The 26,332-nt window shown below is 42.9% G+C and overlaps 1 protein-coding gene across 1 annotated transcript in view; it reads left to right on the top strand.

Annotated features, from left to right (window-relative positions):
* Positions 1-19,578, top strand: part of ADGRA3 (adhesion G protein-coupled receptor A3) — a 111,780-nt gene extending 92,202 nt beyond the window's left edge. Inside the window, exons 15-19 of the mRNA XM_040965906.1 lie at positions 2,470-2,594; positions 3,694-3,817; positions 14,560-14,705; positions 17,810-17,905; positions 18,022-19,578. Coding sequence (XP_040821840.1) covers positions 2,470-2,594; positions 3,694-3,817; positions 14,560-14,705; positions 17,810-17,905; positions 18,022-19,264 — 1,734 coding nt within the window. The 3' untranslated portion in view covers positions 19,265-19,578. The remainder of the gene's footprint in view (positions 1-2,469; positions 2,595-3,693; positions 3,818-14,559; positions 14,706-17,809; positions 17,906-18,021) is intronic.
* Positions 19,579-26,332: the final 6,754 nt, after the last annotated feature.

Genomic DNA, 26,332 nt, shown 5'->3' with positions numbered 1-26,332 from the left:
CAGAATGTTTGTTTTCTGCCCTTTCTTTGCTAACTCTCACATCTGTCTCGCCTGTTGTGACAGGTCCCTTGGAATTGTAAGGGTTGCCATCCTCCGTTGGAACACGTAGTTTCTTTTTCATTCTCTGTCAAGTGTATTTGTACTGCTTTATTTTGAAAAGATTTGTTTATTTGATTTGAAAACTAGAATGACAGGGAGAAACAGAGAGAAAGCCACACTGAGACAGCTCGGTCTTCCATTAGTTGTTTCACTCCCCAAATGGCTGCAGCCTTAGCAGGCAAGATTGACACCAGCAGCTAGGCACCCCTTAGATGTCTCTCACATGGGGATATGGGGCCCCAGTACTTGGGCCACCTGCTAAACTCCAGGTACATTTGCTGGTTTAGAACCCGTGCTTCGCTATGGGATGTCGGCATCCCAGGTGGCAGTTGCACAATTGCAGCTCTTACGTTTGACTCTTTTTTAAAAAAAAAAAAAATCTTTGTTTTAACTTTTAATTGATACATAATCATTGCACAGATTTAAGGGTGCAGCATGACAATTCAGTGTGTACTTGACTTGAAAAAAATACCGATTTCTTTTAATCTTTATATACAGTCTGTTTTCAGAATGTAATGGCGTCTTGGCTGGTGTTTTATTAGCTAATATCCCGCTGATGTTTTGTTTCCCTGCCAAAGACCGTGGGAAGCAGTTTTATGTGCCTCTCTTCTGCCCCTCCTCGCATCTTGCAGGATGATTGGTGGGGTCTTCTTTTATGGCGAGGTAACTGCCCCAAATCATGTAGCTTGCAAGTGGCACCATGTTACGGAATATTTCTTACAGGACTCCAAAGCTGGGAACACGTGAAAGAGATCTCCAGGCTCAATCCTACATATTGCAAGTTTACCCTCAAAAATATTCTCCACCAAAGTAACAGCTTTTCATTGAAGTGTTTTTATTAGTGTCTCACCAGTTTTCATTGCCCAAAATTGAGTTTTGCTGCTCCTGTTCTGAAATTTAACAGATTGTTACTACATTGAGGCTGCAACGCATCAGCTGGAAGTGTAGCCATCATGCAAAGACAGATTGCTCGGAATTGGTCACATTGGCTGTCACTATGTTCTCCCTTTTGTGTGCTTGCTTTGCTCCCTGGCCCGGGACCCTGCTTTCCTGGTCCTGCAAACTTTGTGCTTAACACTATGCTTGACTGTAGTGGGCACCCTGCTAATATTAGTGAAGCGAGAAGTTCAAGTGTGAAGTTCATCTTTGTGTAGTGGGGCATCCTGTTGGACTTTGGGTTCCCCTGTTTTGTCTCCAGCTTTCCTTTTGTTATTAACCATGTATCTTTTTTTCATGAGATAGACTGGTTAAAGTCTCCTGATGCAATCTATAATTGTATGTGGTCAGATTCTGATTCTTCCCAGAACAATTCCTTCCCAGCTCCCTTGCAGCCATCTTCTGTGCTGTGTTTTTGCTAGGCCCTTTTGTTTTTTTCCATCTAGCTGTTCTGATTGCAGATATTTTCTTGAGCTTCCGTCCAGTCCTCTGTCTACTATGAATTCCTCCCCACAGTCAGTCATCATTAATAAGAGTCAGTGCAGCAAGAGATTGACTCCCATAGCCTCAGTTGGCTAGCATGGTGAGTGTGGCTCCTTTATGAGAACAGTAGCTTTAAACTTTAAGTTGGCCATCTGCACTTCCCCCAAGACATGGCTGCACTCTGGTTAGGATCCTAGAGTGGGTAGCCAAGCTCCTTTGGATTTTAGTTCACACAGCGCCTAACTTCACTGTGTCTCATTTTTTTCATGAGAGTTTATAACATTATTGTGTGTAAAGTGCTGGATACAGGAAAAACCTGATGATTGCCAATGCTGTGTAAATGACTTGCTATTACTGTTTATTGATTTTTGAGCTCTTCTGGCTGTGCATCTCTGCCCCATAACCATGCTACACTTACTAACATTGAGCTTGGTGATCTGGCACTGTGCCTTCTGACTTCTCCTCCTCGTGGCTGGGAATCTCAGTGTCTCCTTGGTCTTAAGTAGTTTGATACGTTCACATTTGTGGAAGAAGGAGCTGCACTTGACTGTCGGTGGTCGGGCTTGGAGTTGCTGTTCTCTCAGTCATGCCCTCTCAGGTGGCTGGCATGCAGTGACACAAAGGATAACATCAGTAGTTGCTCCTTGAGTCAGCCACGTGTGGGCAGCTGTTCCCTCTCCATGATCCTCCAGGCAGAATGGATATTGAAACTGAGAAAGCAGATTGTCCAGTTTGGAGCAACAGTGTGCTCTAAATGGTTAACGCAGTTGAAGTTAGAAAGGCAGATTAGCTTATAAGGGAAATAGCACGAGATATCAGTCCCTAAAGAAAGGGGAGAGCTAGGAGGGCCAGCGTTGTTGGTTAGCGCAGTGCCTTAGTTACCTATGGAGATGTCAACAGTGAAATGTCCAGAATGGTGCTGCTAGAGTGATTCTTCCTGTTTCCCTTTAGGATTTGACAGGCTCTGAACTTTATACCCAAGTGGCCAGCCTCCTGCATCCTGTGGTTTACACGACTGCTGTCATTCTCCTCTTATGTCTTCTGGTGGTCATCGTCAGCTACATATACCATCACAGGTAAGAAGTCCAATTTGGTAAATCTGTGTACTGTGATTTGGAGGCTGGGAGCTTAGTTCACCTTTAATTAACGTAATCTCATTGTGAAGATGAGCACTGTAGAATGCATACAAACTTGATTCAGTTCCTGCCATCAGAGGCATGAATAATTAGTGCATGTGATGGTGAATTCATCTCCTGTGGCCTTCAGTCAGTTTGCTGTCTGTGTCTGGAAACTCAAAGCTGAGGGGAGGTGGTCCCGGGAACAGAAAACTGTATGGGAAGATTCGCTACTGGAAATGTGTGTAGGTTTGAAACTATGCCAATGGTTTTATGACTGTTTTTGCCTATTGTGATGTTCTTAATTTACAGGTGACATTTTTAAGAAAACATGTGGCATTTAAGTATGGGGTATAGTTTTACTAATTGATGGCAAACCTATGGAAACTTTATTTTATGGTAGGAATAAAGAACTAAAAGAATTTGCTAAGCAAAATTGACTTTACCAAAGGTTTTGCTTGAATGTATTTTCCTGTTTAAGCCAGGAGACTTGTGACATTTCTTGACATTTAGTTAAGAAACAAAAGCAGGTTTTGATACAAAGGAAGAGTCCAGTGTTCCCTGGGAAAAGCTGGGAAGAAACTCACTGGACATGTAGACCAGGTTGCCCTAGTAAGTCAAGAAAAACACCCACTGGTACTTGCAAATTGGTACAGGTAGCCAGGCAGGCAGTGGAATATAAGACACTGCAGGTGACCAAGTCCACATGGATCTGATGTGGAGAACGTGCATAAACTTGCCTTGGTTCATAAAGTAGTCTTTTTGAATATAATTTTTTTATAAGAAGCTATTGTGTTAGGTGCAGGCCAGTGGTGCAATGGGGAACGCATCTGACTACGGATCAGAAGATTCAAGAAGCTATTATGTTGCGCATAATTCCTCAAGTCCTACATGTGATTATATGTTTGTTAAATAAAATGTTTAAATAGAAACTTAAATTTATTTAAATTTGGCTTTTTGCGCAGGTGGAATTGGCTTGTAAGTGGACATGTTAGTGCCTTACCCCGAATGCACCAGGTCGAGTGTTAATCCTCACTTTGTCCTCCTCCCTCTTTGACAGTTTGATCAGGATCAGCCTCAAGAGCTGGCACATGCTCGTGAACTTGTGCTTTCATGTCTTCCTGACCTGTGTAGTCTTTGTGGGAGGAATAACTCAAACCAGAAATGCCAGCGTCTGCCAAGCAGTAAGTCAAACTTTAAAGACTGAAAAAGAATGATATTGCAAAATAATTTCTGATGTTTCATTAGCTGTAACAGTGACATAGTTAATTGGTATATTTTATGTCATTTCATCACTGAACGTGTAACTCGGACAACTTGCCTTTTTTCATTGTGAAGTCAGTGTATCTGATATGTCTACTGCAGTACCTAATATGTAACTTTATAATTTTATAAAATTCTGACCTTTATTAAAACTGATATTTTCAGATAGTAAAATGTTAAAATTAGTTCATTCACCAGTAAAAACAATAGAAACTAGAGCAGATTTTGGTGTAATGTAAAAATAGGAAGCTCATCAGGTTTGGTAAGTATGAGGAATTACATTACACTCAACTCTTTTTTCTAAATAAATAATTGTGTATTATTGGAATATAAGTATGAAAAACTGAAACTTCAAGATAGGAATATGAAATAGGTGAAATTGCTGCAACTATTTGTATGTTGTTTTCCCTATGCCTGATAGCATAACTGGATGCGGTAATTAGGAATCGGACTCCCTGAGTTTGGGTTTCGGTTCTGCCGTTTACTAGATCTTTCTGTGGGAGGTTTTGTTGTGGATTGAGTGCTTTAAATAAAAGTGGCAGTGGAAGATGGCAGTGTTAGCCTTCTTTGACTAGCTTACTTAATTCAGCGTGGTATCACAGAATTTTATAAGCTTTTCATTTTATGGCTGGAAAGTATTCTATTTCCTGTATACAGTGTGTTGACTTACTCCCCTGCCATAGACACACAGATTGTTCCTGCCTCTTGGCTGTTGTCCACGGCACCGCAGTGAACGAGAGTGCAGGTGTCTCTTTGTGATCATGGTTTCAACATGTCATCCGTTTGTGACTTAGTTTTCTTGCCTGTATAGTGGGAACCATGACTGACAGATCAGGTGGTTGTTAATATTTTAAAATAGTAATTTACACATCCATAAAAGTCATTGGACATATTGCCAAAGGCACATATAATGCAAAGGTTTGCTGCTAGTAATGTGCACAAATGCATATGTTTTATCTAATATCAAAGACTGCCAAGTATCTAGGATAAGCAAAGATGTTTCTGCAACAGGTAAAATTACATGTGAATAAGAGCTAAAGAAGTGGAAAGGTAGACTGCTTTCAAGGATGGAAAGAGTTAATAGCAGACGCTGGGAAGTTCTTTTTAAAGTAATCTTTAAATGGAAAGAGAACTAATTTGAAGATTTTTTTTTTCAATATATATGAGAGTAAAGGGTCAAGGGGAAGATATTTGCAAAAGAGAGGAGCCCAGCAGCAGGAAGGTTGTCTTACTTGGCAGCAGGGCTGAGGAGGCTGTGCAAAGGCGCCTGGGCTGCACTCACTACTGGGGTCCATGCAGTCACTGCCCAGCACAGCAAAGAGGGTGCAGAGGCAGAGCCACAGTGAGCTGTGGTGCGTGCTGGCATGCAGCGGCCAGGGCGTGTTACCACGAAGAGACAGAGCTGGGGAAAAGACACTCAGAGAAAGCTTAAAATGCATCTGTATCCTATGCTGTGTTAAAAAAAAAAAAAAAGAGTCAACTTAGGTTGAATTAAGACTTAAAAAGCTGAAAACTTCTTAGTGGAAAACGTCATGGTGCTTGAGACAAGAGATTTGAGACAGTGCAAGGCAGTCATTAGGAAAGAGGCACGCTTCACTGAAATATCGAGTAAAAAACAAATTCTAAATGGAAAGAAGCTATGCTTGCAGCCATGTGCAGGCAATTGATACTTGTACAGAGAAATGGAATTAAAAGATGAACCCACTTCAGTACAAAGGTGTTTTAGAATCCACATAGTTGTTTTTCATAATTTTTATGAACTTCTTAGAGGTCTCGTATTCATGGTTTCCGAAGTTTTTGCACGAAAATGTCTCTTTTATTGCTATTTTGCCATGAGCTTTGTGAAATTTTCTCATACTCCTGACGGAGCACTAAAATGAAAGCTTATCGCTGACCATCGTCTGGGAGAAGACCAAAGACAGTACTGGCGAGGTATCTGCGGGTGCACAAACATTCTTCATAGAGTGAAGCCCCAGGGCCTACAGTGCTCAGAGAATCAGCACCATAAGTGGTCACACAGCTACCCAGGAGAAAAATCAAAATCCATTGCTGTCTTTTGCCTTTATGAGAGCAAAATATAAATAAGCGCAGCAGTTTCAAAATACATGAACTCATGTTGCCTCTAACATTATTGGCAGAAAGGTAACTGGGAAACTTTACCTGCGTCACTTCCACGCTCTGGGGTCCAGACATTATAACTTCTGGGGTGATAAGTATAACCCTGCCTGTGTGCATCTGTATGTTTCCATGGACATAAATATTCATAGCTCCATAGACAGCATCAAAAATCTTGGAAACAACCCAAATACCCATCTTGCAGAGAGGGAATGAGTAAACTGTGCTGTTATACAGTAGTCGGAAGTAATGAGTTATGGCAAGCCAGAACAATATATATGGGTCGGGTGAGAAAAGCTGAATTTCATAAATTCTTGTGTATATATATATATATATATATATAATATGAGATTTGTTTATTTTATTGGAAAATCAGATATACAGAGGGGAGAATGGAGAGAGAAAGATCTTCCATCTGCTGATTCACTCCTCAGTGACCGCAACAACCAGAGCTGATCTGATCTGAAGCCAGGAGCTTCTTTCCGGATCTCCCATGCAGATTATAGGGTCCCAAGGCTTTGGGCTGTCCTCAACTGCTTTCCCAGGCCACAAGCAGGGAGTGGGATGGGAAGTGGGGCAGCCGAGTCATGAACCGGTACCCAAAAGGGATCCCGGCGTGAGCAAGGCAAGGACTTTAGTTGTTAGGCAACCACTTTAGGCCCCTAAGATAAAGATAAAAATAAAATAAACAGTACTTTTTTGTATTTAAAAAAGTCACCATTTACTAGACCCAACACAAGGGTATGAAAAGAGGGAAGAAGAAGGTCGCAGAATTGAACAGAATGAAGTCTGAGACAAAAATCAGAAATACATAAATGCTGGTCTTTAAATTTTTCCGTTTCACATGCAAGTATATAAGTGGATCATTTATCCTTTAGAAAACTGGGGGGAAAAAAGCAGACTTGTTTGGCTGAAATGAAAGCAAAAACTAAACTAAAATTTCCCCACAAACCAAAATCCATGGAGAATTCCCATTTCTGTTCAGATACCTGTCTACTGACCACAGAGTGAGAATCTTCTACTCAGTGGGTACAGAGCACCCAAGGGTGGCCAGCCCCCAGTGTCTCTGGATCACAGTCCATGGGAAGTTAGGGTGAATCCTGGGGGCATGGGCAGTCTGTCCAGTCACTTACTGGCCACTTGGCAAACATCAGACTGTGCTCTCACCAACCCCCATGGTTCCACAGAACTGTCTGGAACTGCTAGTGCTGGGTATGCAGTGGGAAGAGCCCATGAAACACAGAGAACCAAATGTGACTGCAAGGGTTACAAATCCAGGGCCAAGGAGAGAGGCAGAAGAAAGGGCCCTGTTGGGAGCTGGAATGGAAAGAGCAAGGCTGACGACCTTGTGTTTTATGAAAGTAGGTAGGTGGGGTGAAGCCCCAGAACAGGGATATTAGGCAATAGGGTATGTATGGTTAGATACAGGTTAACCTCGAGGTCTTGATGGTAGCGTCTCAGACACTTCCAATGTTATTAAAAGTAATTCATTAAATAAATGAAGCAAGCTGTTTTCCATTCAGTCTTAGATATGTCGTGAATGTCAGAGGGACTCTTATTTTTTTCAATATCTATTTTCTTATTTGAAGATTGGAGTTATGTGGGGGGACGGGGGAGGGGGGAGATACCAAGATCTGTTGATTCATACCTGTAGTGGCTGTAAAGCCAGGGCCGGGGCAAGCTGAAGAAAGGAACCAGGAGCTTCTTACAAGTCCAATGCAGAGTAAACTGGCCAAACACTTGGGTCATCTTGCCCTGCTTTTCCCAGGCTGTTAGGGAGCTGCATGGGAAATGGGGCAGCCAGGACATAGACCACATCCTGGATGCCAGTGTTGTAGGCAGTGATTTTGTTTGCTATGCCACAATGCCAATCCATTAATTTCCCCCTCCCTTTAAAGTTATTCCTTTAAAAAGCAGAGAGATGGCAAGGGAAGGACTTTCTATCTACTGATTCGCTTCCCAAATACTTGCACCAGTCAGGACTGAGCCAGGTTAAAGCCAAGAACCTAGGATTCTATCCTGGTCTCCTACATGAGTGCCAGGGACCCAGGTTCCTGGGCCATCAACTGCTGTCTCAAGGTGTGCATCTGTAGGAAGCTGGGATCAGAAGAGGAGATGATATTGGAGCCCAGACACTTCCCCATGCCTGCTCAGCAAGCGTAGACACTGCAAATGGCATCTTAAGTTCTTCACTAAGTACCCACTTCTGGTTGATGTTCAAAAGAAACTACATGTTCCCATTCGTCGAATGAGTCCAGATGGTCTCCAAGGGCTGTTTGGAAGCTGTTGTGCAATGCCCACAGAAAAGGTTAGAGTTCAGGCAGGGGTTTCTCTACTTAGGCAGAGATTGTGGGCAGTCCTTAGTGAATTGCTTCAATCGCTTTTGTGTTTACTGCCAGTGTTAGCCACTCAGGATCCATCTAGAAGGTTCAGCCATTCTGGGTTCATAGATCCAATGAAAGACTTGGAGTTAGATGACCCAACAGTCTGGAGAAGAGCAGACCAGAGTGGACTCAGTAATGGCTATCCAGCGTTACTAGGAGTGGGGCATTGTTGATGAGAATACCCTTCGGCATTGTGGTATATTTGTGTTTGGGGCCAATATTAAACATTAGAAAACAAACTTCTGTTTGGAGTCTACAATAAGTCCGAAAATGCACCTTCTTCAGTGGCTCCCACTTACTTTCTGCAGGGTCTCTGTTTTAGGATTCTCTGTCTCACCTCCTGCTATTTCTGATGCTTATGATGCCCTGTAATATCTACAGAACCTTACAATTTGCTGTTGATTGTCTCTGGCTTCTGATCTCTCCCTGCACAGGCATTCTAGGGGTTCTGACAGTTGGATTCATCTGTTTTTATCCAACACAGGGTCTGGACAGAGTAGGTGCTCAGCCAGCACTGGGTAGACAAACAGGAGCCTCTGTTTGCAAACAGCAGATCCCTCCAACCTGAAGCCTCCCTGAGCGAATAGTCTATTAGGACAGTTGTTGGAATACAGGGAGAGTTGTTGTAGTCCAGTTTGATGTAAAAGCATCCATTGGTTGAACCCCTTCCTTTATTTTTATGATTTTCTCTGCTGCTTTTATGAAAGACAAGCATTATTCTTATAATTCTGACCCTGGCATTACTTGCCTCACTTTGTCATTATAATGCTTAATTCAGCTAGGACATAGCCAAATGGAGGTTGATGGAATGAAAAGAAAAGGACTGGTTTAGGATTCCAGGGACTAACAGGTAGCCTGGTATTCCACATCTGCTTGAGCAGCCTGCATTAGTCACTTCACCTCGGAGGCTCCATGTCTGTAAATTAGTGGACTGGGCTAGTCAATGAAAGAATCAGTGAGTTTGTTCTGTCCGCAAAACTGAGCCCTGCTGTGTATGCATGCTTTCCCGTTTGCAGTTTTGTATCTATACTTCATAGCATTTGGTTTTTCTTAAAAGAAAAACTTTATTTTATTTGAAAGGGAGAGAGAGCTGGTTCCTTCTACTGGTTCATTCTAAAGATTTCAAAAATAGCTAAGACTGGGTCAGATTGAAGTTAGGAGCCTGGAATTCAATCCAGTTTCCACATGTGGGTAGCAAGGACTCAAATACTGGATCCAATATCAACCTTCTTCTGTTGTGTGCATTGTCAGAAAGCTGGATTAGAAGAAGAGCCAGAACTCAAAACCAGGCACTCATACTGGATGAAGATGCCCCAACAAGTAGCATTTTAACTGCCATGCCAAATACCTGTTTCTGTTTTGTTATTATAATTATTTGAATTTTAGAGCTCAAGTTTGGTGCCAACAGAATGGTTGGGTCTAAGGTAGTATTGATTGGGTTGGTCAGGAAGCCCCAGCCAGGAACTTTGTGCTGCTGCTGCTCAGCCAGTTCAGCATGCTGTTGCTTTGGTGTTTCATTCTCCTTTACAGGAGAACTAAGCAGCTGTGTGGTAATTCACAGGGGCCAGCAACTCGGGCTTGGTAGAGATCTGTATTCTGATTTGGCCATATTCTGTGGCCAAATCATTCTTCAGTCATTGGTTTTCTGGTCCTTGGTCTCCTTGGCTGTGCTTTAGTTACCAGGATGCTCTGTTGCTAGGTGACTCATTCCATAAAACAGAGGTGGCTGCATTTCTGTCTCCTCCTGGACGGAGGCTGTATTTAATGGCATGTGGACAGCACTGGGGAACTACTTGCCAACTGCTGCAAATGTGTTACCTTCATTTTGATTCTAATCCTAGAAGGTGCTTTTGTTTCTTCCTATAGTTTGTAAATACATAAACTGAGCCATAAATTTGAGCAACTTTACCATGAACACTGGGGATGTTAGGTGGCTGGAGTTGGGTTCAAATGCAGATATCGATTCAGAATGTCCCTCTGCTGCCATTAGTGTGCTTCCCTGTTCACTAGAAGACAGCATGCAATGGTAGAAAATGGCAAGGAACTTTGCAACCACCAGGCTTGCTGCTGACCACGTAACGTCTGATGGGTGATATTTCCCTTGTCAGCCTCAGTTTCTGTGCCTGGATCTCAGTAACCCTGACGGACTGGCAATATGAAGATGTTGAAGGAAAATCACATACAGGAAAATGTTTTTGCACATGTAGGAGCTCATTAGTGGAAACTGTTACTATTTTAATATTTCTGTGTTGATACATGACTGCCTTTATCGCCCCAAACAGTTTTATGTCTGTTAGCAGTTAGTTAGCAAGTTGCTCAAGTGGCCTGTGTGAGTAATAATCTGTTGAATTTAATGAACTGTGTCTAGGTCCTTTGGGTAGATTATCTACTTCCCCCCTGATGAGAAAACTTTCCCATGATTCTCTTTGGGTCTTTTGGGAGAAGGTTACCAGTGAGGCTGTGTCTCACATGAAACGCCAGGGTCAGATGGAGTGAAGGATCCGGCTCAGCCTTGCCTGCTGGACACCCTTTCTCATTCTGGTGGGATATTTAGTGACTCACTGTGATTGTTTGCAGATGTCCTCCTGATCCTCAAATCTCTCAGTTGGTAATAACCTTTTAACTGTTTGGAACGCTTCAATACCCCTGAGAGTGCACGCTCCTGTGGATACTATGGGATGGCGTAGAAAGCACTTCAGAGCCTGAAGACTGATTTTGGCCTTTGGAAACCCCTATGTTGGAAATATGCTAAACTGCATTGTGTTTACTTACATATTTTCAAATTGTCCCGTTCTTTTGATCCCCGTGTCAGAGAAGACTGCAGCAGTAGGTAGTATCGTGTTGCCATCTGAAGTTGCTCTCAACTGTCTTGAATTTCTTGCCTTCTGTATACCATGTGGTATTTGCTGTGCATTCAGAAATCCCAAAGGGTTATTTTATGCCCTGTATTCCACTTCTGTCCATAAATTTGACTCGCACAGTGCAGTCAGCGAAACTACCATTTGGTCAAGCTTGATCAACCCTCCCAGCCTCTCCACAAGTCATTGTCCAAGTTACCCAGGATGGTGACTATCTTGGCCTCTCCACAGTCATTTCCCAGTTTACCCAGGGTGGTGGCTGTTTTGGTTTTTGCACCATGCAAAAATAGGACTTGGACCTTTTTTAAAAAAGATTTATTTTAACTTGAAAGGCAAAGTTATAAAGAGCAGGGGAGACAGAGAGGTCTTCCAATCCCTGGTTCACTCCCCAAATGGCCACAGTGGCCAGAGCTGAGGCTATCCAAAGCTGGGAGCCAGGAGCCTCCTCTGCATTTCCCACATGGGTGCAGGGTACCAAGGACTTGGGCCATGCTCCACTGCTTTCCCAGTTCATTGGCAGGGAGTTATATTGGACATGGGACAACTGGGACACAAATACCAGCACCACAGGTACAGAATTAGCTCACTACGCCATGGTGCCAGCCCCTGAAGTCAGGCTTTCTCTCACTAGCCTTAAACACAGATTGATTCTTGTTAACTCTGTATTGCACAAGTTCTTGCATTGACCTAGATATGACAAGTGTCAGTTTGATGTGCTTCAGATTTGAGAGCCAACATTTAGAGTGGTTTTTGTTTTCTTAGAAATTTCCTTAACTGTCATAGTTGTGTAGGAAGGAACAGTTATAAAGGTGTAAGTAATTATGATACTCTAATGATACACATATCTTAAAGAGCTTATTTCTTTTGAGAGTTACAGAGAGAGAAGAGAAAGACAGAAACTTTTCATCTGCTAGTTCACTTCCCTTGTGGCTTCAAAAACCAAGGCTAGGCTATGTCAGAGCCAGGCGCTGGGACCAGCATGAAGGTCTGCTGGCTGGGTGAGCCCTGGTTCTTGGGCCAGCTTCTACCTTTCCTAGGTATTTAGCAGCAAGATGGATTGAAAGTGTAGCAGTCAGGACTCAACCTGGTGCTTATGTGGGAGGCTAGTGACACAGGCAACGGCTTTACCTCCTGTTCCTCATCAGCAGCCACTGCTTTTCCTAAATTTCTAATCTTCCTTCTGCACTGTCCTGCCCCCTTCTAGAATTTCATCCTCAGCTGTAGTTGCTTCAGGCAGGTCCAATGATAAGTATTGTCTTTGCATCATCTCTCAGGAGAGAATATTAATTAGTGTAGTTATTTACATAAATTCTCATCACACTGTGTTGAGCACTCACTTACCCAAGTATTGAGCATTCAGTTTCTATTGCCTTTTGATAATCTGCCCACTGGGAGGAGTGTTCAGAAAGTTCGTGGAAAATGCAAGTTATGAAAAATGTATGCCTGGATTTCAAAAAGACTCTTTTGCCCTGAAATAAACCTCTCTCACTTCCCTTTCTCCATGAAGTTCATGAAGGACCCTCATGCTACATTGAGTAAACTTAATTTCAGAGAAGGCATATTATTTCCTCAAAGCTATACTCCAGTTACAATCAGCAGTTTTATTGATTACTTATTGTATACCAAACAATGCATTAAATGAATTTTGTAGGCCATCTTATTTAACCTCATACACTTTAACATTATTGTCAATCCAAGGAAGCAAGCCAGTGTTTGAGATGTTTGTTACTAAGATCACATGGCAGGTAAGAGAAACACCAGTTTTAAAAGCAAGTAGAATTTCTGACACTCGGGCCCACACTCCTCACAATGTGGCATTGCTCCCTTGTTACTGTAGCATGTGAAAGCTGCAAACCGGAGCCCGGTTCTCATAGGGTCTGGCTTATACACTGCTAGTATTTGTTTTCAGGGAATGAAATCATCCATTGAAGAGACGCCTGCACCCCCTTGTTTATTGCAGCACTATTAACAGTAGCCAAGCAGGAGAAACCACCTAAGGGTCCAAGTGTCCATCCACTGCTGAATGAACAAAATCTGGTACAGTGGAATGTTACTCAGCCATGAAAATGATGAGTGCTTATCATTTCAGCATCCGGATGGAACTAGGAGTTATTGTTTTAATGTAGAATTAGCCAAGCAAAGTGTCACATGATTTCTTACATATTGAGAATCTGAAAAGTTTGATTTTACAAAGTTTAGAGATAGAGGCTTTGAAAGGGAGAAGGAAGGGAAAAACGGGGTGAGATTTATTCTTGGATGCTGAGTTCTTGGTACCTAAATTGACTAAGGACCTTCAGTGTTATGCTTAGTAGAGGAATTTTAGGTCACGATGATAAACTGTGTGTTGCTCAATAAACAACAAGAAAGCTAGAAGCAAGAATTTTTTGGAATGTTTTCACCATAAAATTAACATTGGAAATTTCAGGAGATAAATGTATTAAACCTGACTGTGCATTATACAATGTGTGCCTATATCAGAACAGTAAGTGATACCCGAAATGTATGTGCAATTGTATGTGTCAGTTTAAAGTAAGCAGCCAAAACAGAACTCTGCTTTCTTGCTCTGAAAATGTTCTCTGTGGACTGTGGCTTCCACCATGTAATTCCTCTCACCTTTTGTGTCCTTCCTTAAAATGGGAGTAAGAAGCTGAACAGTATAACTTTGCATGTCTGAAATACGTCCCTTTGGTTTCTAAGAGCTGGTTGTGTGGTGTGTTAAGAATCAGTGTGAGTGGGGGCCCGGCGCGGTGGCGCAAGTGGTTAAAGGTCCTCGCCTTGCACGCCCGGGATCCCATATGGGCGCCGGTTCTATCCCGGCAGCACCGCTTCCCTTCCAGCTCCCTGCCTGTGGCCTGGGAAAGCAGTCGAGGACGGCCCAAAGCCTTGGGACCCTGCACCCGCGTGGGAGACCCGGAAGAGGCTCCTGGCTTCGGATCGGCATAGTATCGGCCCGTTGCGCTCACTTGGGGAGTGAATCATCGGATGGAAGATCTTCCTCTCTGTCTCTCCTCTCTGTATATCCGCCTTTCCAATGAAAAAATAATAAAAATAAATCTTTAAAAAAAAAAAAAAGAATCAGTGTGAGTGTACATACTGCTCTCCGCCATTCTTTGAAGAGACATATCTTCTGCCTCAGTCTCCTTGAGTGCTTTGATTCATTAACAGGCGGAAGAGTTAATCATCACGCCCCACCTTGTATGTTATTAGAATACATACTGCTTTTGAGTGAACTTGGCAACCTTTTTGCAAAGTCTTGGAACCCTCTTTTTCCTTGGAGTTTATATCTATTTTTGTTCTTCCTCGTAGGTTGGGATAGTTCTTCACTATTCCACCCTGGCCACAGTGCTTTGGGTCGGGGTGACAGCTCGAAATATCTATAAGCAAGTTACTAGAAAAGCAAAGAGATGCCAGGACCCTGATGAACCACCGCCTCCACCAAGGCCAATGCTCAGGTAGGTCATTGCTGTAACATCTTGAATGTAGTTGTCATCAAATGTAAGTGTTTTTTTAAGTGCATTTTGGGAACTATAAGAATGGACATAGAAAACGGGCACCCTGGTTTGAGCTGCAGGTCACGTTCCCTCCCATCATTTGCCCTTGGCTGTTGTGTTATTGGTTCTCCACCTCTAAAGCAGGGGAGAGTGCACCTCATGGAGTTGTCACAAGGAATGAATGTGTTACTGTGAACATCACTTAAATGTTTCTGGCCACTAAAGAGGTGCAAAGAAAATTTTAACTGTCATTGCTTTAGGTCATGTGTTAGAGATTTCCATCCACTCAAGCATGTATCCATTTGATTATTTCCTACAAAAAAAGCATTGTTGAGTTGGAGTCACATCTTCTCTACTGCCGGAGTCCAGCTCCAGCTGAGTTCGGAGCTCGGGAAGGGTGGTGCGTGAAGTAGGCGTAGAAAGAAGAGACGGACCACTACAATTCCAACATCATTGTGGACCCCGCGAGAAAGCTGTCCGCTTTATTTATACAGAAGCAGTACACAGTCTTTTTTAGGGCATTTTGACATGGCTTCAAGGGGGGCACAATTTACAACTGCTTGAGAGGCGAGTGAGGGAGGACCCCACATTCTCTGCTTATCTCGGCTTGCCAGCCCCTACTTACTTCCCTCAAGTCTGGGTCCCATCCTTGGCGCTGCCTGTGACAACCAGACCCCTACCTTGAATTATGCATGGAAAAAAGGCTGAGACCTTGGTTTGTGGGGATTAGGGTATTGGCACCAAAGGTCATTAGGTCTGCAGGCCCACACAGTTTGCTAACTAAGCAAGAGTTACAACGACGGAAGGAACTGCAATTAGCAATGAGCCATGTTTACTCCATTTAGGTTTCTGCTCTACAATGGGCAAGTAAATGTTTCCAAAGATAACTCTACAGATAGTTTCACCTTAAGACAGGACATTATCCATTCTGATGTTGCAGCTAACATTTTCTCAGTAGACGACACATCTTATTCAGTAATACATTCCTACTACAATTCTTATTCTATAACTTATCCATCACTTAATGAGAGAAATACATTAAAAGAGAAGAAATATAAAAATCTAAGACAAAAGTTTCAAACAATAATCAAAAGTATACATGAAGTTAGTAAAGTCACCCTATATTTCCTCTAATTAAAAAATTATGAAGGCAGCCAAAGCAACTACATTTACTATGTTCTAAAGAGTTGAGAGTTGCAAGGACAGGCTAACCTTTAAGGTCACAGTAGGTATATTTTGCCATAGCAGGATAGCCTTTAGGGTCACAGTAACTATACTTTGCCATAGCAGGATGGCCTTTTGGGGTCACAGTAATTATAACAGGATAACCTTTAGGGTCCCAGTAACAGGATAGCTATATTTTTTGTCATAGCAATTTCAACCCATACTCCCATCACTTCCATTAGTTTGTGAAACTCTTATCAGGCCATTTCCCAGAAAGCATGCTAAATATTTGGGCCAGATCTCAGAGCAATGGTTAGGCACACAATAAGGTGTCTGGAAACAGCATGGGCTTAATTGTACTCCTATGCGTAGTTAAAGGCCCACTCACCAAGTCATTATCAGTAACATTAACTTTTAAGCTCATGTTGGTTGTAAAAGCCATCTTACAGGGGCAAACTATGCCTAATAGATTGCAGAATTCTTAGTGGGGTGGTTGAGTGTCCATGCAAACAGGGGGTGAGACTGCGTCAAGGTGGTCAGAGAGAAATCCGCCGGGCCCTGCCAAACAGCTGTAAGCTCCCCCAGGCCCTGCCAAGCAGGGGAGCTGTTCTCTTCACACCTTCGTGTCATCCATACCTACTGCACAGACCCCAGCACTCTACCTGTTGTAACAAAAATTGTATGGGTATATTAGTTTACTGCAAGAATACAGAGCTAGCAATGTTGTTTGTCTGTTGATTTCCTCGGACTGGCACAGGATTGCCTGGCCCTTGGCATGTATACTGTGTAGGGGAAGGACTGATGAAGGCCTAGTGTTAGGGTTTCAGGGATTATGAATTCAAGTGCTATTAACTTGGGAGGGATGCTGAGCTCTTAGGAAATGCTGAGGCACTGTCCTGGACCTTGCTTTGTGTTGCTGCAAGTGGTGGGATTGCAGGCCAAATAGAGGGACAAGCGGAGGGCACTGAGAAGTCGACAGCATCTAGGAGGTGTGGTGCAGAGAATCCAGAATTCAGGTTGGAAGCCGATCTGGGGGCTTTGTGAGCACATTAAAATGTGAGTGCCTCCAAAGGCTTAACTAAGAGAGTAACCTGACACGGTGTCCCGTTAGAAGGAAGGCCAGGGCAATAGGATGCGACGGAAGGAATTCTCCAGGAGAGTCAGCAGTCCTGTGGTAACTGAAGCCAGATGGCTGACATGGGGAGGAGGGATGGAAACACAGTTTTTTCCAGGATCCAAGTCCAGGTTGAATGTGCAGTAGGAAGAAAAGTTTGCAGATAGCTGCAGCTTTCTCCATATAGCTGGGATGCTTCTGTAGATAAAACTTTGTCGATTTAGAAAACACTACAGAGAAAACCCACATGGCTGAGGAAGGCAATGGGCTTCTTCACTCTAAAGCTGCTGGATCAAGATGCCATCCTGATTTTACTATCTCTCAGCTGGAGTCAGAAACACGGGGCTGCAATAAGCAGGCTTGGCTGAACATTGCCTGTTAACTAATAAGTCAGGCACCCTGACTTTAGACTGGAGTTTCTATTGTAATGGGCTGACTTTCCAGTTTGGTGGCATCTTAAAAAGGCATTTGCTCCTAAAAAGGAATTCAGTTCTAGCCAGCTGTTCTTACTCAGTGGCTCGGCTTTACTGTGCAAGTCCACAGGGTGGCAGAAGCAGACCAGCTTTCTTCAGCTTGGAAACTTGGAAACTTGGAAACTTCACAGAAGACAAAGCAAAAAGCAAGTTATTGCTAAAAATAAAAACATGCAGCCTGTGAGAGATAATTCTCCATGTGTTTTTGAAATAAAAATAATCGTCTTCCCAGGTTTGAATTCAAGAGATTAGTATGTGATAACTCTGGAACAGAACATGCCAAGGCAAACATTGATTTCTGTTATTCCTCCTAGGTTTTACCTGATTGGTGGTGGCATCCCCATCATAGTTTGTGGCATAACAGCAGCAGCTAACATCAAGAATTATGGCAGTCGACCAAATGCGCCCTAGTGAGTACTGTGCATTTTCTGTGCACCCGGCCCTGTTGATCCACTCTAGGTGGTCGTGGTTGTGGGAATCATCTAGATGCTTAGTGTCTGAACTTGCGCGCTGTGTTCTTTCCTAGCTGCTGGATGGCGTGGGAGCCTTCCTTGGGAGCCTTCTATGGACCGGCCAGCTTCATCACCTTCGTAAACTGTATGTACTTTCTGAGCATATTTATTCAGTTGAAGAGGCATCCTGAGCGCAAATACGAGCTTAAGGAGCCCGCCGAGGAGCAGCAGAGACTGGCGGCCAATGAGAATGGTGAAGTAAATCATCAGGACGCTATGTCGCTGTCTCTGATCTCTACCTCGGCGCTAGAGAATGAGCATAGCTTCCATTCTCAGCTTCTGGGGGTCAGCCTCACTCTGCTCTTGTACGTCGCTTTGTGGATGTTCGGGGCCTTGGCCGTGTCTCTGTATTACCCTTTGGATTTGGTTTTCAGCTTCTTCTTTGGAGCCACCTGTTTAAGCTTCAGTGCGTTCATTATGGTTCACCATTGTGTGAACAGGGAGGACGTGAGACTCGCGTGGGTCATGACGTGCTGCCCAGGACGCAGCTCCTACTCGGTACAAGTCAATGTGCAGCCCCCCAGCACCAGTGGGCCCCACGGAGAGGTACCGAAATGCATCAACAGCAGTGCAGAGTCTTCGTGCACGAACAAAAGTGCATCGAGCTTCAAAAATTCCTCCCAGGGCTGCAAATTAACCAACCTGCAGGCTGCTGCAGCGCAGTGCCATACCAATCCTTTGCCTTTGAACTCCACGCCTCAACTTGATAATAGTCTCACAGAACATTCGATGGACAATGATATTAAAATGCACGTGGCACCTGTAGATGTTCAGTTTCGAACAAACGCGCACCCTGGCCGCCACCATAAGAACCGAAGTAAGGGACACCGGGCCAGCCGCCTTACGGTGCTGCGAGAGTATGCCTATGATGTGCCAACGAGTGTGGAGGGCAGTGTGCAGAACGGCTTGCCTAGAAGTCGCACAGGCAACAGCGAAGGGCATGCAAGGAGCCGAAGAGCATATCTAGCCTACCGAGAGAGACAGTACAACCCACCCCAACCAGACAGCAGTGACGCGGGCAGCACGCTTCCCAAAAGTGGCAGGAATTTTGAGAAGCCTATTTCAACGAGTAGCAAAAAAGATGCATTGAGGAAACCCACTGGAGTTGAACTAGAAAGTCAACAGAAGTCCTATGGCCTCAACTTGGCCATTCAGAATGGACCAACGAAAAACAGTGGACAGGATGGGCCCTCCCATGGAGCTGACAGTTCAGGCAATGTCAGGACTGGGTTGTGGAAACATGAGACTACTGTGTGAGTGCTGCTGGCTTCTGGCTCAGACTCTGATGGTCACATTCCTGTAAGCTATGGAGATTTGAAAGTAAACGGTTTACAGCCACCTTAGGATTCTAGTCCATTTTGAATCTTCTTCCACATTTTGGATTTCATTTGTTTTGTATCCCCCAACTTGTAGCCTTGTGTTCTTTTTCGGTAGGAAATTTGCAGAAAACCTTTCAAAGACTTGTTTTAGTTATCAAAGCACCAGTAGGACGTTTTGAGACTGAAATGTAATTGCTGGGAATCTGTGATAGCTTCTTATCATTTCAGGTTTGTATTTAATAAAATAAATAGGTGTTGCTCATTGTCTCTTTTGTGTTTTTGTATTTTACAAGATAAGCATTTATTCCTGTTTTAATGAAGTTTATGCATTGAAATATTTTAATGATTGTGCCTAAGCAAGTTAGCAACTGCATTACGTTGTTCATGCTGCTGACATGGCACCGTGGAAGCACTTTTTAAAATGTTTGTGAATCATGGAGTTAAAAGGTAAGTTAATTTTAATGTGAACATTTTTGAAATTAGTGCATAGTTTTCCTGTTTTCTGTGTTAATTTTCCAACAAGGTGTGGAAGACCTCTTATAAGACAAAGTGATAATTGGATTGATATATTTTATAAATATAATTTTAAATAGTACAGGATTTTGAAAAGTTGTCACAGAGTATTTTTCAAAATGGAAATGCCTGAAAGTCTTTTCTGAATTGTATACTTTCCCCTTTCACCATGTTTGTGAGTTTTCACTAGGATTTTATAGGAGTTTTATTTTCTTACTCATCCTTTTTGGTGTATGTGGAGGGGTAGTCTGGGCAAAATGAGCTCTTTGTTTGCCAACAGAAGGCAGATTAAGAGCTGCCATGTTTATTCATTCTGGGTTGCACCAGTTTTGCTGCTTTGCTGGCTTTCATCTTGGTCGTTATGTCTTTGTTAAAGTACTGAGCTCTAAATTGTATTGCTAAGGTAAAAGCGGATCTGATCGTGGTGTCGGCACTGGTCAGCCATGTACCACCTTCCTGTCTCTCCTCGGCCCTGTCTCTCACAGGCGTCCCCTGTTTCTGGTCTTCTTTGCAAGGTAACACTTGAAAAATTGGCACGGCTTATATTAATTTCGAGCAGAGCTAAAAGCCCGAATCAAATCAGGTTCAAAAGTACATATTCAAGATGTGCTAAAAGAGGCACAGTTTAGCTTGATAAACTTCAAGTCCTGAGGGATTAACGGCTGATTTACACAGAGCTGGTCTTAGATCCATGCTAAAATGTTGAGAGGGCGTGTTCACTTCTCATTAGGGTACTGCAATAGAGATGGCTACTTGGCTTTACAACAATAAAACAGAGCTCTCTTGAAGCCATTTTTAAGGTAGCAGGTATATGCAGTTTGGGTAGTGGAAATGTGGTAACCAATGGCTAGATTGGCTAGTTGTGCATTTAATACACTTCCCACTCCAACACTTTCTGGAAAACGATGCAAGATGGAGTTTGGAAAGCATTACATAATAGGATATGAACCAGATAATTCTTCTGTCTTTGTGACTATTTTTATTTCCCTTTGTCACTGTGCAGTATGTTTCCCACTGCTTCATGCATTGAGCAACCCTCAAACCACAGGCAGAGGGAGAACTTTGTTCTTTTCTCTGCCTCAGCACATGAAGTGAGGAGTTTCCTTTCTTGAAGTTATTCTCCGGTCAGTAAACATTTTATTCAAACATAAAAAGAACTCCATTTAGGTAACAGGAACAGTATGAACCAGAAAAGGGAAAGGATTAGGGGAAAAAAAAAGAACACGTGAAGAAAATGGATATTTCATTAAAAATGCAAAGTGCTGTCTGATTTTGTGCAGTGTTTGTTGTTGATAGAATTAAATGTGATGTAGGATCTGCATTGGGCGTTTATTCTCCTACTTTGGTCCTTGCAATTTGCAGCTTGTTGGTGAAGTCGTCTGCTTTTTAGAAAATTGTGAACTGTTCACAGATGTCTGTTTTTTAGAGCTAAGGGTATTCTTTTTCTTCATTTGGAAGATTGGAAGCTGGGCCTCAGAGTTTCCTGTCTTTGGGTTTGCAGCACATTGCAGCGCATCCAGGACTAGGGCTGTGTTGATGACCGCATTCCAGTGCTTCACTGGTGCTTGGTGTTACAGTTTTCTTGAACTTGACTCTGATCTGGTTATTTTGAAATTTAGTTTCATAAGAAGGTACAACTCTAACTGGTTGAATTCCAACCAGAAAACTGCACGACTTAGTTCTTTCATTCCAAGAGAATGATTTTTTGAACTCACACCTGCTGTATTAATATATAACATGTATTACATATAATGTACATTATATTCTTGCCTTTTTTAGGTTGTATTAGAAAATTAGGTTATATTTTCTAGTTGATATGTAGATATGTATTAAAATTTCACATCATTAGCAGATTGCAACTGATTAGTGAATCACGATTTTTTGAATTTACATGCAGCAATGTAGCTACTTCTGAGTTCAGTCTATTGTTATAAATGTGATGGCAGTTTACCTGTGAATCCTGATTGGGCGGTGTGGATTGAGCTCATAGAGAAAAGGTGCAATACACTTTAATTTTTGGACACTGAATTTAGTATGCCCAAACTGCAGTTAGTTGAAAATATAAAGCATAGAGAAGTAAACTGCTAGTACTTGATACAAGGATTAAGCCATATCTTCACAGAAGGTTCAGAATGCAGGAGCAGCCCAAATTTAGAATAAAATGCATTGTTTTTCTGTTCAGATTTCGGTGATCATCTGTAATATTGGAGACTTCTGTGTTTTTACATTTTATATGCACTGGTTGAAGCAACTGCTAATTCAAAGCATTACTTTTCAAATTACATGCATTATGGGTATGCATTTAATTTTTTTTCATTACCATATCCTAAACAATACAGTTATCAGCTATTTACATAGCACTTACATTGTATCAGATATTGCAGGTAATTTAAAATGTAGGGATCATGTGCCTAGATTATCTGCAATACCATGCCTTTTTTAACAGTCATTGTTTAAAATTATTCTTTTTTTTATTATATTTTGACAATCTTTACATAGTTAACTAGGGTAAAAAGGTTCAAGGGCTACAGGAAAGTGGGTAAGACTATTATTTTTTTCCAGATTGTTTTCTTCATCTTTAAAGGGGGGGGGGGTATTAAGGGAGAAGGCCCACCCAATTTCCCACCCTCCCCAGGTCCCGGATGTAGGGCATGCTCTGAGGTTCTTGCTCAAGCGTTTTGATGTTTCAACAGTTATGAATTGCTGCCAATCTTGCCACTCTAAGCACTATGAGGTCTTTGAAGAATCCACTGATTGACATAGTCCATCATAGAGTCTCTGTCCTGTATTTCGCTGCCAACATATAGCTGAGATGGTTGGTTGACCTGCTCTGTCTTCTCTCTTTTCTTGGTTAGGGTTCTGAGTCCAGCATTTTGATTGGGGAGATCTCCACAGAAACTACGTCTGAGGTGTTCTCAAACCAGATTCTTGTATGTACTAGCAAGTACAGGGCCCGGCACAGTCCATCGCCCCGATCAGCTGGTAGTTGCAATTGCTGGGTTGGTTCTGTTTTCACTCCCAACTTCCACTCAACCAATGGGTGTTGCAGTCCAGCCTGGTTCTGCCCAGCACATACTCGGCCCTCACATAAACCAGTGGGAGCTGCAGCCTGGTGAGAGTAGCCTGCAATAATCCCCACCAGGCCCACCCCTGCAATACGGAATGCCAAGGTGAGGTTGCCTGTACCGAAAGGGACCGCAGTGCCCAACCAGCAAGCTGAGAACAAGGAAGGGAGGGGGCAGAGCCAGCGGGGAATAAGGGCGGGTTCCTTTGCTGGACAGCTACTCCCATTGGAGAGCGTGGGCTGGGATGGGGGCAGACCAGACTAGGCAGGGCTACAGCACTACGCCTCATGTGGACTAGATCAGGGAAAGGCCAGGCTGGACTGATTGTTCCTACTGGTGCAAACAAAATTAGAGTGGGAGAGGGTTGTTTGGGCTGAGCCACAGCATCAGCTGACAGAAGCTGCACTGGGGACTAGTTCTGTCAAGTCAAACTACAGAACTATCTGGAGAGTGCATAATCTGAGAGTGGGAGAGGCCTGGGAGGGAATTAGTGGGCTCCTCCCTCTTGGGTTACCACTTCCATGGGAGGGCATAAAACTAGGACAGCGGCTGGGATGGAATGGGGTGTGGGACAGACTGGACTACTGCTAAAATTATTATTTTCTATGATGTGTTTTTTGTGTGTGTAGGGTTTCTCCCCCTGCCTTCTTTTTGTCCTTCCCCATTTTCCCTTTCTATCATTTTTCCTATATTATTACAGTAGTATATATATAAAATTTATTTTTAAGGTAGAGTAACAGAAGAGAGGAGAGACAGAGAGAAATTTTTGTCTGCAGGTTCATTGTCCTTGGGGCTGTCCAAAGCCAGGAGCTCCCAGGTCTCCCACCTGGGTGCAGGAGCCAAGGACCTGGGCCCCCTTCCTTATCCTCCTTTGGAAGAGGAGCCACTGGGGCTTGAACTGGCACTCATAGGGCTTAGCCAACTACGACATGGTGCTGGCCCCCACTACACCATTTTAAACAGAGATTGTGGTTTCAGGATTATGTTGTCTCCAGTGCCCTTGTCTGGGAGGTGTTTGGATTATTTTCTTGAGTCAGTCTGTCACTTCTAAATCTTGTTTGTCATATTTTCCTTAATATTTCTATTTATGCTGTCATTTGCCTCACAACCCAAGTTTTTACCTTTTTTTTTTTTTGTTTTGATTTTTGAAGAACATCTGGCTGCTTTCATGCAGCCTAAAGTGTACTGAAAAGCTCTTGCTATTTTCTGAAATTATTTTTATTTTTTCCTTATTTGACACCAATAAAAATTGCTAAATTTAATTCCGCAAGATAAAAATTCTTGAGGGTTTGGTGCAATGGCTCAGTAGCTAAATCCTCACCTTGCACTCACCGGGATCCCATGTGGGCACCGATTCATGTTGTGGCAGCTCCACTTCCCATCCAGCTTCCTGCTTGTGGCCTTGGAAAGCAGTGGACGAGGGCCCAAAGTTTTGGAATCCTGCACCTGTGAGGAAGACTGAAAGAAGCTCCTGGCTCCTGGCTCCGGATCTGTTCTGCTCTGGACATAGCAGCCACTTGCGTGCGGAGTGAACCAGTGGATGGGAGAGCTTTCTCTCTGTAAATCTGCCTTCCCAAGGAAAGATCAATATATCTTTAAGAAAACATCTTGAATATGCTCCTATTTCACACTCTGTCTCAGCGTAAGGAGATATTGGTCTATAAGTGCAAAACACTTCTAACCACATTTATGAAGGATGCAAGTTATACTCTCATCTCATTAAATATGAAGGTACTTCACAGAACGTGTGGGGAAAAAGTGATAACTTTGGGCATATATATTTTAGTTTTATTTTTCCATGAAGTCTTTGAAATACCCTAATACAAGGTTTCAGACATTATCTAAGCTCAGGTTTAAATTGGCAAGGTGCCACAATGGTGGTGGTGGCGGTAAGGGCCTTACCTTGTACGTCTGTACAGGGACAGGGCAGATGTGACCTAGAGAGACTGTGAGTTGCAACCACAATGACCAAATAAAGGCGAGTGTCTCAGGGGGCTGTATTCCTAGAAGGGAACTCACCTGCTTTTATGGCTGGAAAATGGGAAGTTAATCATTCATGGTCTGGGCTCTGGCTTGTCTCCTCTGAAACGTATAACTTCTATGCAGGGACAAAAGGTACCTAGAGAGGTTGTGCATTGCAACCAGAATGACCAAATAAAGCTGAGTTTTCTCCGCAAGTTTACAATGCCTGTGGTGGATGACTTTTTACTGCCTGCAGCCTCCTGTAGTCATCGCCAAGCGGGAAGAAAAAACTGCAAACCATTCTGAAAGTAATGCCATTCTTGGCAGTCTGTGGAAATGAGACATCCAGGTGGGAGCAGTCCCTTAGGGACTCAATTCTGCTGCATGAACACCCCTTGTTTAGGATTGCATTGCTTTAGTTAACAGTGGTATCTTTTGTGCCCATCTCCCTCTCCTTTACATGGACCCGGGACACTCAGTGCAGTTGCCTGGCTGTTAATTATACAACAATGGACACAAGACCCACACCAGGGATGGCAGCCTCTTCCCTGGGTACACCAACTAAAGGCTGTTTGCTGATCCAGGAACTAAGATTGTGTGGCTGTGAGGTGTTGTGCTTTGTGACACTGCGGCCAGATAGAATGATGCAGAAAACCAGTAAAGAAAAAACGGGAGTCCCAAGACTTTTTATTGGTTAGTTCTAGAACTCTACTGAAGCACTGCTTCATTTGCTATATTTAGGCTCTATGACATCAGCACTCCCAACCCCCTCTTTAACCTCTACAATTCATTACTCTTACTTCCACACAAAAGTGATCCAATCTTACAGCAGTGTGATCTTTATTTTTATGTTCTTAGATACGTCTAATTTGAATTTTTGAAGCCATATACCATATCTAATCATCAAATGCTGCAATTCTATTTTCAGATAAACACTCTTAAATAGTTCTTATGATTTGCGTACAAATGCCTGATAGAATAATTTCATATATTTTTACAATTAACAATTGTACTACCGGAAATGGAATTAGGATCCAAGAAATATGTTTCTTAATGCAAAATGCAATATGCCAATTTTACAGTACCCACATTTAATATTTTGCAAGTGAGGTTTGCTGTGCATCAAAAATTGCTGCTTTTCATATGAACAGGAGATTGAGTTGAATTTAAGAAGGAAGAATGCATATAACAAAAAGCTATTCAGAAGCAAAACACTTTGATGTTCTAAAGAATTTTATTCATTTAATAGTCACCTTTGAGTATTGAAATTCTTTTTGACTCACCAGATTTTGTTGTGACAAAGAAAATGTGCTTTTCAGAATTTAACTGTTGGGGGCCAGGATTGTGGTGTAGAAGGTTAAGCTGCCACTCATGATACCGGCACCCCGTGTGCGCCCTTGCTGCTCCACTTCCAATACCGCTCCCTGTTACTGTGCCTGAGAAGCAGGAGAAAATTGCCCAAGTGC

Source organism: Ochotona curzoniae, unplaced genomic scaffold, assembly GCF_017591425.1.
Source record: "Ochotona curzoniae isolate NIBS_2020 unplaced genomic scaffold, NIBS_Ocur_1.0 scaffold_4505, whole genome shotgun sequence".
In the NCBI taxonomy this organism is placed as follows: domain Eukaryota; kingdom Metazoa; phylum Chordata; class Mammalia; order Lagomorpha; family Ochotonidae; genus Ochotona; species Ochotona curzoniae.
The sequence above is the reverse complement of the archived record's forward strand: the minus strand, read 5'-3'. Positions and strand labels throughout refer to the sequence as shown.